At 41.0% G+C, this 18,711-nt stretch overlaps 1 protein-coding gene across 2 annotated transcripts; it reads left to right on the top strand.

The window, feature by feature from the left end:
- Positions 1–3,213: 3,213 nt before the first annotated feature.
- Npm1 (nucleophosmin 1) lies at positions 3,214–14,791 on the top strand. 2 transcript variants are annotated; one of them, XM_005372484.3, is made up of 11 exons: positions 3,214–3,453; positions 4,891–4,970; positions 5,273–5,392; positions 5,604–5,697; positions 6,059–6,165; positions 6,248–6,309; positions 8,926–8,983; positions 9,363–9,446; positions 11,047–11,148; positions 13,043–13,117; positions 13,956–14,791. In XM_005372484.3, the coding sequence occupies exons 1-11, from the start codon at positions 3,396–3,398 to the stop codon at positions 13,992–13,994; spliced, it is 879 nt and encodes a 292-aa protein (XP_005372541.2). In that variant the 5' UTR covers positions 3,214–3,395; the 3' UTR covers positions 13,995–14,791. The 2 variants fall into 2 exon arrangements, with proteins under 2 accessions (XP_005372541.2, XP_013202948.1); XM_013347494.2 differs by lacking the exons at positions 13,043–13,117; positions 13,956–14,791 and adding an exon at positions 11,894–12,241.
- Positions 14,792–18,711: the final 3,920 nt, after the last annotated feature.

Below are 18,711 nucleotides of genomic sequence, written 5' to 3'. Positions count from 1 at the left end.
AAGGTCTCACTCGTGCAGTATCTTAGCAACACGATTTTTTAATAGGAACAGAACGGACATAATTTTATGCTACTGAATTTCAGCATATTCATACCGGGCTCGAATGTGTGATAAATGTCCAGAACAACAGCCTGGGTTGTGGTAGTACAAACCTGTAGTTCTAGCGCTTGAGAGGGGGTGGCAGGTTCAAGATCATCTGCCATACAGGACGTTGGAGTCCAGCCTGTGATTCAGGAGACCTTGTTGCAACAGTCCAACCAAGAATAAAACCCTAATTAATCAGGTAAGAAAGTAAATAAATAAATAATAAGAAGCAACCTGAATATACTCAACCACATTAAAAAACACACAAAAGCCTGGCCATGGTGGTGCATGCTTTTAATCCCAGCACTTGGGAGGCAGAGATGGGAGGATCTCTGTGAGTTCGAGGCCAGCCTGGTCTACAGTAGAGCGAGCTTTAGGCCAGCCAGAGCTGTTAAACAGAGAAACCCTGTCTCGAAAGAAAAAACAAACAAGAGCACACTCGCACAAAAAGCCCCCAACCCTGTATTTATTTATTTTTTTATTTATACATCCCCTTAAAAGCCATCTGGAAGCAACTAGGCGGTGGTGGCGCACGCCTTTAATTCTAGTACGTGGGAGGCAGAGGCAGGTGGATCTCTGTGAGTTTGAAGTTATCCTGATCTACAGAGCAAGTGAGTTCCAGGACAGGCTCCAAAGCTACATAGAGAAACCCTGCCTCTTCCCCTCCCCCAAAATAAAATCTGGAAGGATAATTCCACAATTATTCATTGTGGTTAACCCTAGGGAATAGAAATGGAATGACAGAGGTAGTTTTTTTTTTTTCAGTTTGAATAGGTCTATATAATTGCAATGAAAAAGACAGTAAACATTCATTAATGGGTATCTTAAAAAAAACACAGGTTTTGTTTATTTTTCAATGCAGGGTTTCTCTGTGTAGCCCTGGCTGTCCGGGAATTTGATTTTAGACCAGGCTGGCCTGGACTCAGAGATCCACCTACTTCTACCTCCCAAGAGCTCGGATTAAAGGTTTGCAACACCATTTTAAGGCCGGCTTAAAAACATATTAAAAAAAAAAAAGATTTAATCCCAGTACTCGGGAGGCAGAATCTCTGTGAGTTCGAGGCCAGCCTGGTCTACAAGAGCTAGTTCCAGGACAACCTCTAAAGCTACAGAGAAACCCTGTCTAGAAAAACAAAAACAAAAACAAACAAACAAAAAAAAAACTACTTAAAAAGCACAATCAATCCTTGATTCTGATACAGTGTAGGGGTCTTGATTAGGTTTGTTTTCTCTGCCAGAGAAAGAATTAAAGGCAGGAAGAATCTGAAGTGTATTGTGTAGCAGCAGAGAACTCGAGCTCTCAGGGCAGGACCAGCAGCGGGAAGGTGTGTTATGGGGGTTGGAAGCCTACACAGGCAGAGACTCACAGAGACCTGTGTGGAGCTGCAAAAGCCAGCCTCTTCTCCAGGGCTAGGTTAGAAGTCTCAAGTTTTCCTCCTCTAGTTTAGGGTTGGTCAGTTTGAAGAAAGTTAGGACAGTTGATTGGCCAGCCTTGAGCTTGTTGAACCTGTCTGTCAGCAGAATGCCTGCTCTGGAGGGAGACAAAAAGCTTACAAGCCTTTCTGTAAAGCTAAGAAGCTGGACATGTTATCTTGCCTTGGCCCCTCTCCCTGTCTGTTTGCCTAAGAGGGAGTCTGCAAAACTTCTAGTCCCCCAATGTCATGTGTTTATATTTAGACAAGATACCTGAAATGTTACAGTGTGTTGATTTACATTAGTGATAGTTTAGTCTCTGCATGAACTGCATTTCTTTGATTTATTTATTTTTGGTTTTTTTGAGACAGAGTTTCTCTGGCTGTCCTGGAACTTGCTACTACAGACCAGGCTGGCCTTGAACGCTGAAATCCGCTTGCCTGCTTCTGCCTCTGGAGTGCTGAGATTAAAGGCGTGGGCCACAACTGCCACTAAGACCCGGAATTTAAAAAAGATCCAGAATCTAGGAAGCAATGAAGTAGTTAACTTTGACCCCACACTGCTCAAATAGCATCCTCCTGCACCTGGACTGGAAGCGTTCTCATTTTGAATGGCAAAATTCTTTGAATGGCACGTGCTTTTCTCTTTTCCCCAGTCTCTCTCAGGTTGTTTACAGACAGTTCTCCCAAGTTTCAGGATTTTCTCCTATAGTTGTAGTGAAATGGACCCCATTCACATATTGATGCTGGGTTTTTTTTCTTTCAGATTTAGGGTTTGGTTAATAATTGGCTCATGCGTATATAGCTGGTCTTCCCAACTGGACGTCTCTGGAGTAAAGAGAATCTGGGAGCAGGGTTATCACCACTTGCGTTCCTCCCAATAATCCTAACATTTGCTAGCTATGTTGAGATAAAAAAGATTAAGGATGCTCTCAAATAGCACCCAAGAGGGAGAGATGTTTGTCAGGGTGCAGTTTTAAACACTAATTCCCAGCCAGAGCCTCGCATTAAGGCTCCTGTATTTCTTAAAATTCATATGCCTTAAAAAAAATAAAAAAAAATTCATATGCCTTCCTTGGGAATGATGAAGATGACATGCGCGGTCTCAGTTCTGCACATTCCTACACTTTAAGAAAGATGCTCTTTGGAGGTGACTGACTTGGGCTCCCTTTGGTCCCCAAATGACTTTGGAGATGTCTCAATAAGAGGTATAGAAAGCATGGCCGACTAAGTGACCCGTAGAGAATCATTTTCCTTAACGACCAGTCCACTCTTGCTTTCGGCTCCCGAAGCTCTACGGGAAAAGGATGAACTGAGACCCAGCCTTCGAGCAAATCATATCATGAGAGATTCTGCCAGTTGCAGATCTACGGGGAAGTGGAGGGCAGAGAACGGGGAAGGGAGTCGCTCGCTGCCTCCCTGCCCGCAGTCGCCATCTTTTAGGGTGGGCAGCGTAGGCTCTCCGCACAGGGCACGCGTGCCGAAGCCGAGAAGACGTGAAAGCGTTAGACGCCATCAGCCCCCTACAAAGGGAAAGCACGCCTGCGCTCGGGTGACCGCGCTGGGGTGGGGGGGGCGGGGCGAGGATAAGGCGCGCGTGCGCAGCGTGAGCCCGCCAAGCACCTGAAGAGGTGGGGGGGCGCGGTAAAAAGGCACGGGGTAGGAGAGCGCTTGCGCAGGAGCGCGACGGTGCGGGAAGTGCGTGTGTGTGGGGGTCGGGAACACGCTCGCGGAGGCGGGACTAGAGCGGATCTCGCGAGATCTCCTGCGGCCATATATGCGTGCAGCGAGCCCGCGTCCTTTCCCTGGCGTGATTCCGTCCTGCGTGCCTGTTCTGAGGAGCAGCAGGCAGAACCTTCCGTCCGACTTCTCTGCCACCGAAGAACGCGCCTTCTCCTCATGGAAGACTCCATGGACATGGACATGAGCCCTCTAAGGCCTCAGAACTACCTTTTCGGTAACTGCCTGGCGGGAAGGGCCCGAGCAGGGCCTGGTGGCTGGTGGGGGGGGGCGGCGGCAGGCCCGCCTAGGCCTGGCGTGAGGTGAACGCTGCTTGGGTGCGGGCCGCAGGGCTAGGAGGGACGGCCGGGGCCTCAAGCCGCAGGCGGGCGGGGAAAGCCGAGGCCCGGAGGCTGGGAGCGACCGAAACCTGGGGCGGGAGAGGCCCGGCCTCGAGCCTCGGGCGTTGAGAGCTCGGTCGGCCTAGAAGGCGGACTGAATTGCGGCGTGAGCAGGGCCTGCGGCGACACTTTCACCTCGAGCGTGAAGTATTTGGCACCTGGTGTCCGTTTTTTTTTAGTGATGTGCCCAGGCGGGTGGGCCAGGAGGATGGTGTTACCAGAGTGAGGCCTGCGTCGCCGTGTTGAAACGGCACACGGGCGGGCAGTCCGCTGTGCGTTCCAGGGGCCAAGGCTCCTACATCGGGGGGCATCCGAGGGGTTCGGCCAGTAAGAAGGATGCGGCCGAGGAGGCGCCCTCCGGCGGAGGGGGCCGCAACCCCTGAGAACACGTGGTTGCCACGTGGTTGGGGGTAGGGAGGGGGTGTGGGCTCTACATCCGGGCTCTTGGTGGTGTCTGGTCAACCCTTGAGCCCTTGGGTCCTGTAGCTTAGTCGAGAGTGCTGGGCGGGAAATGCTTAAGTGGCTGGTGGCGTCAGGGTATTTGAAGGTCTTTGTTCAGGTCTTTTACCATCCACGGGCATGTAGTGATTTTAGAGACCCTTTCCTGCCCCGCGGTAGGTGGAGTCAGCACTGCAGATGACTGACCGGGCTGATGTGTAAGAGGACCACTATCTTTCCTAGATCTGGTGATGGGGGGGGACCAGGGAGAGAAGTGCCACGAGGGTTTATTTAGGAGCCTGGGCTTCTAGGATCGCACCTAAACCCTGATACCACACACTTAGTTGAATACATCAGCTTTAAAGAATTTTTTAGTTTGGTTTTCAGTGACTAAAGTTTTTAGCTTATTAGCTGTGCTGAGGTCTGTTAACAGCAGTAAACAGGCAGGAACTGATGTTTAAAGTCCCCCCACTTGAAGGGTACGTTTAATACATGCTTAGTGTACACGAAGGGTTTTATACCTATTTCTGGATAGAGACACAATTTGTCCCTACTGGTGATGTGTAGCCACTCTTTGTAATTTCTTTCAGAACATAGGTGAATTGGGTATTCAAAATAGGAAATTTTGAGTTTAGCTTCAGCTACTATGTATGTAAAGGTCCAGTTTTATTTAGGTCATTGAATCATCTGAAAATGGCAGTAGTGCCTCATTGATACTATGGACTTCACTTGTGTATAGAGTGGAATCCAGAGAACTTTAGTTAAAAACTAGATGATGAGTTGGTGGTTTTAGGATGTGATGTTCATCTCCTTGATAAGTTTTTTTTTCTTTACAGGCTGTGAACTAAAAGCCGACAAAGATTATCACTTCAAGGTGGATAATGATGAGAATGAGCACCAGTTATCATTAAGAACGGTACTTAAACTTTGAAAATACCTATTACAAAAATCCAGCCACTTGGTTCTTACTGATGTGATTTGTCAGGACATTGTGCTTCCTTATTGCTGGAAAAAAACGAATCACTATAATTTAGTGTTTTCTGTACCTCAAATAGTGCACTCAACATCTTTGCCCAATTACTACTGCTGATTGGTATTAGAAACATAGTGTTAATGTCTATTAAATATGAGATGCTTAGGTTTTCATCAGTAGTGAGGACAAATTTTAAGGGGTGTTCATAAAAAATATTGCGGCTTGAAGTATCTTTTTGTTCACAGGTTAGTTTAGGTGCTGGGGCAAAAGACGAATTACACATCGTAGAGGCAGAAGCAATGAACTATGAAGGCAGTCCAATTAAAGTAACACTGGCAACTTTGAAAATGTCTGTACAGCCAACAGTAAGTATATTTCTAAACATTGAATTTCATGTTAGTCTCTAAGACTAATTTAGGATACACAAAAGATAATTCAACGAAAAACTACATTTTCTGTGACAGATTATTTCTGCTGCTTCTAAATAGGTTTACTTATTGATTGTATAACTGCTGAGGATACTTGGTGTAAAACATTATTGACACTGTTTAATGATTGAAAATTGCTTATTTTTAGGTTTCTCTTGGGGGATTTGAAATAACACCTCCTGTGGTCTTAAGATTGAAGTGTGGTTCTGGGCCTGTGCACATTAGTGGACAGCATCTAGTAGGTATGTTTGATTCTCTTTTTTTAATGTGTTATTTCTAAGTTTCTGATTAGAACTGGCATTTTTAAAAGCACTTATTTGACCATGGAGTACATGTCCAGGTTAAACAAGATCATTGCCTTAGAGTCTATTCTTAACCCCTACATGGGTCCTGGGCCTCTAAGCATGCTATCTCCCCAGATTTCCAGTTCAGACATAATAAAGCAGGCTATAGTTCTAATTGTCTTATACTGAAATGGGAACCTGCTAATATGTATTTAGACAGTGAGCATTTCTATTTTAAGGTTTCTTTACTGGAATTTTATTTAAAAAATACCATGTGTTCTCTACTACTAAGTTCTCAACAGTATATCTAAATTTTTAGCTGTAGAGGAAGATGCAGAGTCAGAAGATGAAGATGAGGAGGACGTAAAGCTGTTGAGTATGTCTGGAAAGCGATCTGCTCCTGGAGGTGGCAACAAGGTTCCACAGGTGAAGACTTTTTTTAACTAAACAAGTTTTCTGACTTTCACCAAGGAATGGCTTTGCTCATGAATATTTATTTTTCTTTAAGAAAAAAGTAAAACTTGATGAGGATGATGATGAAGATGATGAGGATGATGAGGATGATGAAGAGTAAGTAGTATGATTTTAGAAACTTTACATATTACATATACCATGAAGGATGTATAGGAAAATTTTGTCAGTGGACCCTGTGATTTAGTGACTTAAATTACCTGTAAAGGATTACCATTTGTAATGAATGGTAAATTGGTTTGTTTCTTGAAGATGGCTAAATAAGATTTTGTGTTCTTTATGGTCAGGTTATATTAGAAAACAGATGAAATCTTGACATGACAATTGATCTTGAATATCTTGGGATTGGTCATGTATATTGAAAGCATATTACATGAGGATTAAGGTAGAAAAGTAAACATGAGTTCCTAAGACATGATATATATCTGGTCCCATGGGACAATACTGCCTAGGGATGACTTTCTTTCCTTTTTTCTTAAATAATTTATTTAGATTCATTTTATGTGCATTGGTGTGAGGGTGTCAGATCCCCTGGAACTGGAGTGATAGACAGTTGTGAGCTGCCATGTGGGTGCTGGGAATTGAACCCAGGTCCTCCAGAAGAGCTGTCAGTGCTCTTAACCACTGAGCCATCTCTCCAGCCCCATAGGGATGACTTAATAACGAAATCCTGGTAATGAATCATTTATAGATAATGCATGATGACAATATCTAAATACTGTGTATGAGATTATATGGTTAAGGAGCTGAAATGATAACTCAGGTTATAGAAATTGGCATCTTTCTAGAGAAAGCAGCTCCACATAGGGTTCTGTTTTTGTTTTTTCAAGACAGGGTTTCTCTGTAGCTTAGGAGCCTATCCTGGAACTTGTAGACCAGGGTGGCCATGAACTCAGATCCACTCACCTCTGCCTCCCTAGTGCTGGGCAGTTTTATTGAATTTCACAAAAAGCATGGGATTTACATGTGGCTTTGATGAGATCATGGTATAAATGCTAACAATATTCTCCTACTAAAAAGGTAATTACTGCATAAAGTTCTTGCTTTTTCAATTTAACTGTAACCACAGTTATAACTTCAGGATTAAACACAGATCATAATTAAACTTTGTACTTATTACTTAGAGAGGGTACTTACCAAGTAATGTGATTCACTCCCTTACAAAAAAAACATGCTGTATCTAAAGAACATTTTATACTTTTCCTCCTAAAGCAAGTGCCATGTGGATCATAATATTAGAACTAGATTGTGAAAGTGAGAAGCAGCTCTTTTTGAGATTTTGAATAACATGCAAGTAGTTGGAGGTGTATTGTTCTGTTAATTGCAATCTGGCTTCTTAATTCCAATGGCACATATAGCTTTAGGATGTGCCAATAAATAAAAGCCTTGCCAAACACTGCACACATTGGAATGAAGTGTAAAAACTTTGAATGAGAAGCATTAAGACAATTTTTTTACTGTATGTTTATTTTTCCTGCCACAGAGACAGGGTTTTAGTGTGGTATACAGCACTGGCTATCTTGAGGCTAATTCAATAGATTGGCCTGGCCGTGAACTCAGGTCTGCCTGCCTTTGCTTGCCAGGTACTGGGATTATAGTTGTGCACCACCACGGCCTGATGCTTATCCAGTATTCCTTAAGCTGTAGTTACCTGCAAGTGGGTTTTATACATGGCTTTTTCAAAGTATTTTACATAACAGAATCCTAATGGTGACAAATGATTGTACTCATGGCCTGGGAAATGCTGTTGCTGTGGACATAGGTCACTGCCGTACTTAGGAGTGTTTACTAAATTACCTCTTGAAGAATAAGGTTCAACATGTTTGGATTACATTCCCTAGATTAAAATGATCATTTTTAATACTTGTACAGTTAAACAAGCATCTTTGCTCTTATAGGGGTTCTTTCAAGTAAGTTAATTTTTAAAAGGCCTAGCTTTATTTAAAAGAAGCTTAAACTTAAAAAATCTACTTCCAAGTTTTGTAGCTTATTTCCTTATCGAGACCAAGTGTGAGACTCAAGGTTTTCTTTGTGCAGATAATAATTTTTCTACCTTAGATTTGAACATCTGCATTAGGATAAATAACTACAAATTTGTATGTTCTAGGGAGAGCTCATTTTTAGCAGTATTAACTACTGAATTGAGAAAAGCTCTTTACTACTAACAGCAAAACCGAAATCTGTAGTAACAGTAGAGTATTGTGAGAAATACTGTGTTTTGAGTAGTTGGCTTTTTTGCCTTTTTTCTTTTAGTAATTTGTATTTCATGTGCTTCTGTGTTTTGTTTATATGTAATTGTAAAAGTGTCAGATCCCTGAAACTGGAATTATAAGACTGTTATGAGCTACTATGTGGGTACTGGGAATTGGACCCAGGTCCTCTGGAGGAGCAGTCCAGACATCCTGATTTTGCTTTTTAAGGGGCTGAGTAACATTGCTTTGTTAGTCCTAAATATTTGGTTTCTCCAGAGAGGGTTTCTTTAGCCATGGCCATTATGGGAATGAACTTTGTGAACTAGGCTGACTTAACTCCGATATCGATATCTGCCTTTCTGTATCTCTTGAACTTGCGATCAGAGGTGTGTGTGTCACTAGTGCAACCTAAATTACATGGTTAATCCTTTTAAATACTGATGTTTGACTTGTGTATTGGAAATGTGCTACAGTGTCTGAAGGTGGCTTTTGTCAAACTGACAAATTTGTTTTTCACTTCTAGTGATGACGACGATGATTTTGATGATGAGGAAGCTGAAGAAAAAGTTCCAGTGAAGAAAGTAAGTATATACATACCAAGATTGTCAAAAACCGTAAGAGAGATTTCTTAGTGCTCATGGGGAGGGAAAAGAGCTTAGTTGATCTCATATTAAAAATTGCTTAAACTGCCGGGCGGTGGTGGCGCACGCCTTTAATCCCAGCACTCGGGAGGCAGAGGCAGGCGGATCTCTTGAGTTCGAGACCAGCCTGGTCTACAAGAGCTAGTTCTAGGACGGGCTCCAAAAAAACCACAGAGAAACCCTGTCTCAAAACCAAAAAAAAATTGCTTAAACTAAGTTGACTACAAACTTTTCAAAGACATTTTTCCTGTACAGTTTATTGATTTAAATGGCTTAACACTGGCATAGTGATATAATTAAGGTCGTTCTTTAATTGCAGTCTGTACGGGATACCCCAGCCAAAAATGCACAAAAATCAAACCAAAATGGAAAAGACTTAAAACCATCAACACCAAGATCAAAGGTAAGTACCCAAGTAACAAAATAGACAAGACAGCACTGATCTAGTTACAGAAAATAGTAAATTCCGTGTAAGAATCTATTTTGCATAAAATTTGGTAAGTGTTTAAGGAAGTTAATCCTGATGACATAATGCTTTGTAGTGCAGAATTTATTGAATCTGGGATGAGCTCCAAGCATCAATAGTTCTTTTTTCTTCTGAATTCTGAACTTGGAGTTAATTTTTTTAGAAACAGGCTTTCTCTGTAGCTTTATAGGCTGTCCTGGAAATTGCTCTTTTGTAGATGAGGCTGGCCTTGAACTCAGATCTACTTACCTCTACCTCCCAAGTTCAGGGATTAAAGGCATGTGCCACCACTGCCCGGCTATGCTTCCTTTTATTTATTTATTTTTTTAAATTTATTATGTATACAATATTCTGTCTGTGTATGCCTGCAGGCCAGAAGAGGGCACCAGACCCCATTATAGATGGTTGTGAGCCACCATGTGGTTGCTGGGAATTGAATTCAGGACCTTTGGAAGAGCAGGCAAGCCGGGCGATGGTGGCGCACGCCTTTAATCCCAGCACTCGGGAGGCAGAGGCAGGCGGATCTCTGAGTTCGAGACCAGCCTGGTCTACAGAGCTAGTTCCAGGACAGGCTCCAAAGCCACAGAGAAACCCTGTCTCGAAAAACCAAAAAAAAAAAAAAGAGCAGGCAATGCTCTTAACGTGAGCCACCTCTCCAGCCCTTATTTTTATTTATAGTGTTGTGCCTGCATGCCAGAAAAAGGAACCAAGTATTATTGGGAATGATGTGAGGTGCTGTGTGGTTGCTGGGAATTGAACTCTCAGGACCTTGAAAGAGCAGCCAGTGCCGGGCGGTGGTGGCGCACGCCTTTAATCCCAGCACTTGGGAGGCAGAGGCAGGTGGATCTCTGAGTTCGAGATCAGCCTGGTCTACAAGAGCTAGTTCCAGGACAGGCTCCAAAACCACAGAGAAACCCTGTCTCGAAAAACCAAAAAAAAAAAAAAAAAAGAGCAGCCAGTGCTCATACCATCTCTCAAGCCTCCCTTTTCTTCATAATCATACATATGCCCACTGCATTCTTGTAGAATTCTGAATTACACAGGAGTTGAGATGCTTGTCAGCCCATTTTCCCCCAAAGCCAGGTGGTGGTGGCATGCTCCTTTAATTTTTTTTATCTGGCACTAAGGAGGGACAGGCAGGGCTGTTTAATAGCAGGTTTGGGAGCTGGAGATGGCTCTTCTGCTTAAGCACTGGTCTAGAGGACCAGGGTTCAATTCTCAGTACACACATGGCAATTTACAGCTGTCTAACTTTAATTCAAGGGTGTCCAACATCCTCATGTAAGCAAAACAATGCATATAAATGTTATGAAATAGTGACATTTTGGTTTTCTGAGAGCCAGCTCTATCCTAGACTGGGTTTCTTGATATAATTAATCCCTCAACCTTTTAAAAAGAATAAAGGTGTGAAATAGCATGGCTAGAAACAACAAACAAAATTACATGAAGTTATGTATAAGTTTATATTTTAGAATAATTGAAGTCATACTAATTACTTCGTACAATTTTTAAATCATACCTTTAAAACTTTTTCCAGGGTCAAGAGTCCTTCAAAAAACAGGAAAAAACCCCTAAAACACCAAAAGGACCTAGTTCTGTAGAAGACATTAAGGCAAAAATGCAAGCAAGTATAGAAAAAGTAAGTAAAAATTACCTTTGAATGTATTGGTCTTTTCCACTATATGGTGAATGGCATAAACTTTTGTGCATAAAAACTGTTTACTGTAATAAAAGGACAAGGATGCACACTGATGGAAAAAATGAGTGAGAGCATTGCCTTTTCTGGGCTTATGCTGTAGAGCCAGCAGAGGGCGTTTGAATTTTCAGTAAACATCTTGGAAAAAGTAAAGCTAAAATATTTGTGAGATAACTAAGAAAAACCAGGATCACCTTTAAGCACTTCACAGCAATTTGAATAATTCCTCTGCCTTCTATCTAAACTTAAGTCCGTGATGTATAATTTGACAGCTAAATAGGCTTATATCTGGGCTTAAACAGTAAAATTTATCTTGTGCCATTTGGCTGATAATACAATTTAAGGGACCTCTGGGGTGTGTAGGAAATAGAAAAAAATCAGTTCAAATTTTTTTTTTAGAATTATGGTTCTAACATACTAGTTACTGGGAATAAATGTGGAATGATAAGGAAAATTGCCTTCCCTTTTCCATGTTTTTCCTGCCCTATAGGCCTAACATGGCTTCAGAAGATTTTCTTCCTTTGTGCATCCACCAGTGAACTGGAAATTAGCACTTTAATTGCCAGCACTGTAAAATTTAGCTTTCCTGGTGTCACAACTGATTAATTTTTATCCCTTGCATACACTGCTAAAATGGTGCCCCTCCCCCCCATTTTAATGTGGTCCTATCTCCTTGGTTTAATTGCAGGCGCATTGAACATTCCTGGGCACTACTGGTAAATTAAGCCCAAAGATGGGGAAAGAGGAAAAGGAGAAACAAATATAGTCCATACTGAGTACCATCAACAATCCAGACTGAAGTCTTCTATTTAATCTCAATCCCCTTTCCTGATTGGCCATCCATTCACCCTTGCACGCTGGAAGCAATCTCTTGTTTTCCTAAAGCATTTTTCTTTCACTCTTGTGATGCAGAGAACTTTACTGCTTTCTACACTTGTGCATATGCCTCATCTCTTACCATGTTTTAATACCTTTGTATCCTTAGCTGTTCAATAAATTTTTTGAATAAACCAAATAAGGATTTATGTGACAATATTTTAAAATTACTATATAGTGAACTTATTTTCTGGGTGATGGAGGCAATTGATTTTTGCATTTGGAAGCTAAATGCATAAAACGGTGCAAAAATAAGATTTTGGTTAAGTGATGCATTTAATAAATGAGGAATGATCTGTAGTGTTAATTTTAAAGCTGATAAATTAATGGTATTTAGGCAATAACTAGATACCTTGAAAATTATGAATACAAAGCCTTATGTATTTCTGTTATTGGGGTTCATTGCCTACATTCATAATTGGAAACAAATGCCAGATTTGTGCTGCAGTTAGTAAAGGGTAGTTTGGTTTCTAGATAAATGGTATGCTATCCTAGGTTCTTGGAAAACACAAGTTCTTTATAAACAGCCTGGATGGATTAATTTTACTTTTGGGTAATAGAGGTTGATAAGACTAACATGCTTCATGATATGGCTGTATTTGCATGTCTTTATTTTAAATTGACTGTCTTGGGGAATTGGGCTTGCAGCAATTACAAGATCATAGGCTGGAGAGAGGGCTCAGTGGTTAAGAACACTGGCTACTCTTCCAGCGGATCTGGGTTCAATTCCCAGCACCCACATGGCAGCTCACAACTATAATCAGTTTCAGGGGACCTGACACCTATGGCAAAATATCCCAATGCATGTTAAAAAAAAGATGATGGTTATGGTTAATGTGCTGCCTGTTAATGTCTTTCTGGACATCAAAAGATGTCTTTGTTATTTAGAATGGAAAAGTTTTCTAGTGGTATCTGAAATAATTCCTATGCATGTCCTTAATAATCTTTTTTCCCTCAATAGGGTGGCTCTCTTCCCAAAGTGGAAGCCAAGTTCATTAATTATGTGAAGAATTGCTTCCGGATGACTGACCAGGAGGTAACTGAATTTTCTGTGGATATATAACCAAGGCAAAAGTTTTCATTGTGATTTTTTTTTTTTTTTACTTTTAGTCTTCTAAGTTGGCTCCTTGTAAAAGGTTCCTAACCACAGACAGTTCTTAAATACATGGAAAGAATTTAATTGGCAGACTGAACAGATAACTTTTTAGTACACATTTTTCCCAGCTTTTAAATAGTTGTTAAATTATCTCTTGGTTACTTAGTTTTACTCTTAGTATAGGGTGTTGTTGGCTAAGAAAATAGGCTGTTATTTTCCTTTGTTCCATTTGGCTGCTTTACATAAAGTCTGAAGTTTACCCTCTTGGGAAATGATAGTACCTTCTCCAGGTAGATGGGGTTAAAATTTTGGCAGTAAGCATTTTAATGCCCTTACATGTGAAGCTTTATGTAAATATCAGAAAAGTTTTGCTTTTTATGGAGCTTAGGAGAATTCACTTGGACTATGTAAAGGGAAAACACAACCAATGATGTCTTCCCAGTGGCATGAATTTTAAATTTTATCAGAGTTGTAAAGCAGGAAAAGTTAAATTTGAGTTTAGATCTTTTGTTTGCATGTATCCTTAAATGGATTTTGTTAATGCCACGTTTGTCAACGGGCTATTTTAACATTCTTAGTCAAATACAATGTGGTTGAGCCACAATCTGAGGCAACAGTGTCCAAAATAGCCAGCTCTTTTTATGCTTGAGGCTTTTATTAAGGAATCTTATGCTATATGTCTGAGTTGAAATGCTTAACTTTGGTAAAAAAATGATGAACTGAAGAAATGTATTGACTTACAAAGTTAATCTCTTTACCATTTCCCCCCTCTTTACAGGCTATTCAAGATCTCTGGCAGTGGAGGAAGTCTCTTTAAGAAAATGGTTTAAACAGTTTGAAATATTCCGTCTTACTTAATTTCTGTAACAGTTGATATATCTGGCTGTCCTTTTTATAATGCAAAGTGAGAACTTTCCCTACTGTGTTTGATAAATGTTGTCCAGGTTCCATTGCCAAGAATGTTGTCTAAAATGCCTGTTTAGTTTTCAAGGATGGAGCTCCACCCTTCACTTGGTTTTAAGTATGTGTGGAATGTTATGATAGGACATAGTAATAGTGGTGGTCAGATGTGAAAATGGTAGGGAGACAAATATACATGTGAAATAAACTCAGTATTTTAATAAAGTAGCACTGTTTCTATTTGCTTATTTAACATACATTGTCTGAAGTTAAATGTCAGTGCCCTCAAATTTCATAACAATGTCTCTCCATTCCTGACCAGGTAGTTTGTGATTCATGATAAGCCTTGACTAAAGATTTTTAGGGACTAATATAAACAACTTCCCTCTAGTTCTTTCTGTTCATTAACCTGATGACATAATGAACATAATAACCACTGAGTCATTCATCCTGGTTTGCAGTTGTGTATTAACATGGTATTGTCAAATGCATGGCAGAGTCCTTACATACAAGACAACTCATTCTATCTTGTGTACCTCCCGTTTTTAAGTTTTCTATATGGTTCTCTGTAATTGTATAATTATCAGCTTTATAGTCCCCAAGAGGAACAAGCAGTTCTGGGATTTTTCTTGGGACAATTAAGTGTTCTTGTGTCCATTCTTAGACTTTCTGTTTTCTTGAATTCTTTTATATTAAAATTTTATTTCTAACTTAGCAAATTGGTTCTTTAGAGTGATCAGAATCTGGTTGGGAATTGAGATATTGAAGTTGTCCAGAAGATTGTGTATGGTACTGTTTGTCTTCCTGGTCATTTGAGCTTTTTGTAACTTAGTCAAGGGCTGCTTTGTTCCTCAGTCTTACTGGGGACATTTTATAATACAGGTACACAGCAGGCATGCAATCATGACATTTTTAAATTACTTGGTAGGTACAAAAGATTAAAGTAGAATTTTCATATTAAGATAGGTGTGCTTGGTTTTTTTTCCATAAAGCCTCTTTTGAATATTTGTAAATTTTATGGTAATTATCAACAGAACACCCATTTCATGGATACAAATGGTAAAGTAGGCATTATTTCAGAAGCCTGAAACTACTAAATCATAAGCAAACCTGTTACCAGGATTAAACTCAATAACAGCGTTTTCTTTAACTTTTTGATAGTCAAAAGGTCTGTTACAGAGTTGTCTATAGTCTCAACTTTGTTAATGGTGTGCAGAGTGACCATTGATTGCTGCATTACAGACACCTATATTGGTGATGCATTTTAATGACCTTGCTTACCTAAATGGTTTCAGGTAGTGCCTTATAACAATATGGTAGGTAACTAGTGCTGATTATATTTTCAGAAGTTGGTTGCCTTTTGAAATAGTGGATGGATAGGTCTTGGTGTTTAATTTGAAACTGGTTTTGTCTGAAATTACACTGGTTGAGGGGAACACAATTTCCATCTCGAGTGAAAGCAGTTTGGTTGTCCTTAGAAGTTAAACACGCTAGATGGCTCCCTGACTTGAGTAAATAAGGAAGTAAAATAGAGGCCGTTTATGAAAAATGTTACAAAAAGGCAAAGATGTGTTTTCTCAACCTTACTGGGTATGGATCTGCAACTTCTGTATACAGTAAACTATTAGAAACTATCTGCAAGAACTACAGACCTCAGGTAAAGCAGTCTGAACTGAGTACAGGCTGTCTCACCTGCTTAGATGTACATGTCTGCATAATGCTTGTATGAAGTACCAGCTATACTAGGTGTTTAGGGGAGGATGTTAATCTTTGTCTTTACAATATGGAGCCGGACTATGGACTACAGGGATGTTCCAGTCAAGTTGCCTGTTTCTGGAGAATATCTAAACATAACACATACATACATTCCCAGTTCTAAAAGTGCTTGGTTGTTATTATAAGCAGGATTTAACATTTTATTGTGTATGCAAAGGTGTGCAAATATATTAGCGCCAAGTGCAGGACTACCGTATACTGGAGATCTTAACAGACTTGGCATCCAACCTAGTTTCTCATGTGTACTATCATTACTTCAGCCCTAGTATCCTATTTCATTAATTTAGCAGGAGTGCCTGGTTTTTGATCTTCATTTTCAGAGCTTTTAATGATCTTGTTATGATGTCCAAATGGAACAAACAGGATTCCAATGGAAGGGATCTTGTAATTTAGCATTGTTAAAGGTGATGTTTGTGGTGGTGGGTTTGTCACCTAATGAATTAAACTCAGTATAAACTGAAAAGATTGTTGGCTATAGTTCCTTACAAGGTGCTGTGCCTGCTCTTTACTGCTGTCTTTGGTCACCTAAAGCCTTCACTGACACAAGGGAATGTTCCTTTGGATGGTTGTGTCCTACCTGTTAACCAAGTTATTCGGACTATCATTCTGCAGTTTATAATTTTTCCCCCTTTAGGATACTGGTTTTAAACTATTCAGATTGCTCAGTTTTCCTGGGAAAAGTGAGTTTATTACTTGGGTTTGGGGTGTGCGTGTTTGTGTCTCATGCAGAGACTTGCTTTTACATGGGCTTCAGGAAATTCCATGAAGTTACTTCACTGCCACACACCTGTCCTTTTGCTTTTCAAGACAAGTTATCTCTTATTTTTGGAACCTGTTCTGGAACTAGCTCTTGTAGATCAGCTGGCCTCCAAATCAGAGATCTACCTGCCTATGCCTCCTGGGTGCTGGGATTAAAGGCATGGGCCACCACTTCCTGGTCATCTATTTAAGCTAGGTACCTTGTCTCAACTAGGACTGAGAACAAGGTAGGATCTCAGCAATGGAGTAAGTTATCAGGTTAGCACATTACATCTCAAATTTAATATGTATATTGGTAACAGTGGTGAACCGACCTCAGTGTGAGTAGTAGAGAAGGAATCATGAGTATGAAGTCAACATTTTGATACTTCAAGTGTAAGGAATGATCTTGTCTACGAAATTGAGGGATGTGAAGGCTGAAAGGGTTATTGACGGCTAAACTGGTTGTCCAGTATGTGCCAGATCTCATTGTATACTCAGCTATATTTTGTAGGCAAGGAAGTAGAATATTCCAAGTCTTGAACTTTATTTTAAAAGTACCACACATGTGCAAATGCCCAAGCACCATTGAGCCAGCTCTCCTTCCAATGACCGAGCCCACGCAGTAAGCCTGAGCTGATCTGCAGTTTCTACCTCTAGTGGCTGGGCTTATAGGTCTGTATGCTTTTATCTCACTTTAAGGGGTGTTTGGAATTGAGCTGTGGGTCTCTCAACTGAGCTACATCGTTAGCACCAGGACTTGTGATTCTTGAATTTATGTTCAGAACTCGACTGGATTTTGAGGATCTGGGACTGTCTTGAAGTCATCAAAGCATTGTAGGTAGGACAATACCCATTACAAAAGTAGTGAAAAATGGTAGTAGAATGCAGATAACAAAGAATGCTTAGCCAGAAGATAAAACCCCTACACCACCTCCCAGAGAGTGTTTGCATGCACGCACTGCACGCACAACGTTCGAGAATCTGTAAAGCAAGGCTAAAGGCATTTTGGTTCATAACTATTTATGGTTAGTCATTTCACTCCATTTTAAGGATTGGTTGATTCATTAGTCTCCAATTTTAGGAAGTTATAAATTCGCAAGAACTGCAAGTTCTGGCAGTCCAGATAATCTACATAAAATGAATTTAGCCTCATGCAAGAACTATCTCAAAGCACAAGATTTTGCAAAGGTTTTCAGGATATGTGTTGTATGGTGCCCCCTCCCCCTCAAAGTGTAACCTTGGCTGTCTTGGCTTGCCTCTTCCTCCTGGGAGTCTTGGGATTAAAGGCCTGTGCCACTGCTGCATGGCTCAGGGTTTGTTTTGAATGCTGTCTCATTAGCCTTGGCTTTGAAAGGAACTGAAAGTAGCTATCAGGGAGGTCTGATACTTGGAATAAATACTACTATGTTTCTATAACTTCAGGAATAACAAACACTACTGAGCAGCACCCTCTTTATGCCCCAGTGAACGGGCAATAGCAACCACAGCTACTGACACAAGGCTTTAAACCAAATAATCTGAATTCCTGAGTTTTGCATTTTGAGCCTGTTCTCTAGTTTCTTGCCCACTGTGACCTGTTTGCCTTAGCATCAGTCCAAAGCAGAGTTTGGCTGATCCAGGTTCTAGACAGAATGAGGCGGTCCTATGACAATATCTACACTTTGGGGTTAATGGAAGGACAGAAAAAGTTCAGGGTTGATGATTAAGGTCAGGAAAACAAGCTGCTTGGTGTGTGAACCAAAGAGGGCCTGGAGTAAGCGCTGACCAGAGTCCTGGCTACTCGGGCATAAATCGCGTCAAGGCTGGGGTTACAGCGGCACTTCCGAACCGCTAGGTGGTAGCCGTGTGCTTCCAAAAACCGGATCACCTAACTAGAGAATGCAGCTGGAATCCCTAGAACCGACCTTAGAGTCCCAGAGCGGGGGAAGGGAGAGACGCTCCAGAGCCCTTTCCATCTCTCGTGGCAGGAACGGGAAGAGAAGGCTTCACTTAGCGTAGTCATCCCATTGTGGGGAGGGCGTGGGTTTATCTTGCGTGGCCTCAGGTCGAGGGTAAACGCTACTCCTTTTAGTTGAGCCACCCCAGCTGGTGGGTCTCGTCTGTCCTCTCCCTGCTTC

This window comes from Microtus ochrogaster, chromosome 7 (assembly GCF_000317375.1).
Source record: "Microtus ochrogaster isolate Prairie Vole_2 chromosome 7, MicOch1.0, whole genome shotgun sequence".
Classification (NCBI taxonomy): domain Eukaryota; kingdom Metazoa; phylum Chordata; class Mammalia; order Rodentia; family Cricetidae; genus Microtus; species Microtus ochrogaster.
Note: the sequence above shows the minus strand (reverse complement) of the source record. Positions and strands in the feature narration are given on the sequence as shown.

Excerpts from the sequence above, each read along its gene's own strand:
- Npm1 (XM_005372484.3), top strand. The coding sequence starts at position 3,396 with ATGGAAGACTCCATGGACATGGACATGAGCCCTCTAAGGCCTCAGAAC. Across the intron at positions 5,698-6,058 it reads TAGTGGACAGCATCTAGTAG|CTGTAGAGGAAGATGCAGAG; the intron begins GTATGTTTGATT and ends CTAAATTTTTAG. Across the intron at positions 6,310-8,925 it reads GATGATGAGGATGATGAAGA|TGATGACGACGATGATTTTG; the intron begins GTAAGTAGTATG and ends TTTCACTTCTAG.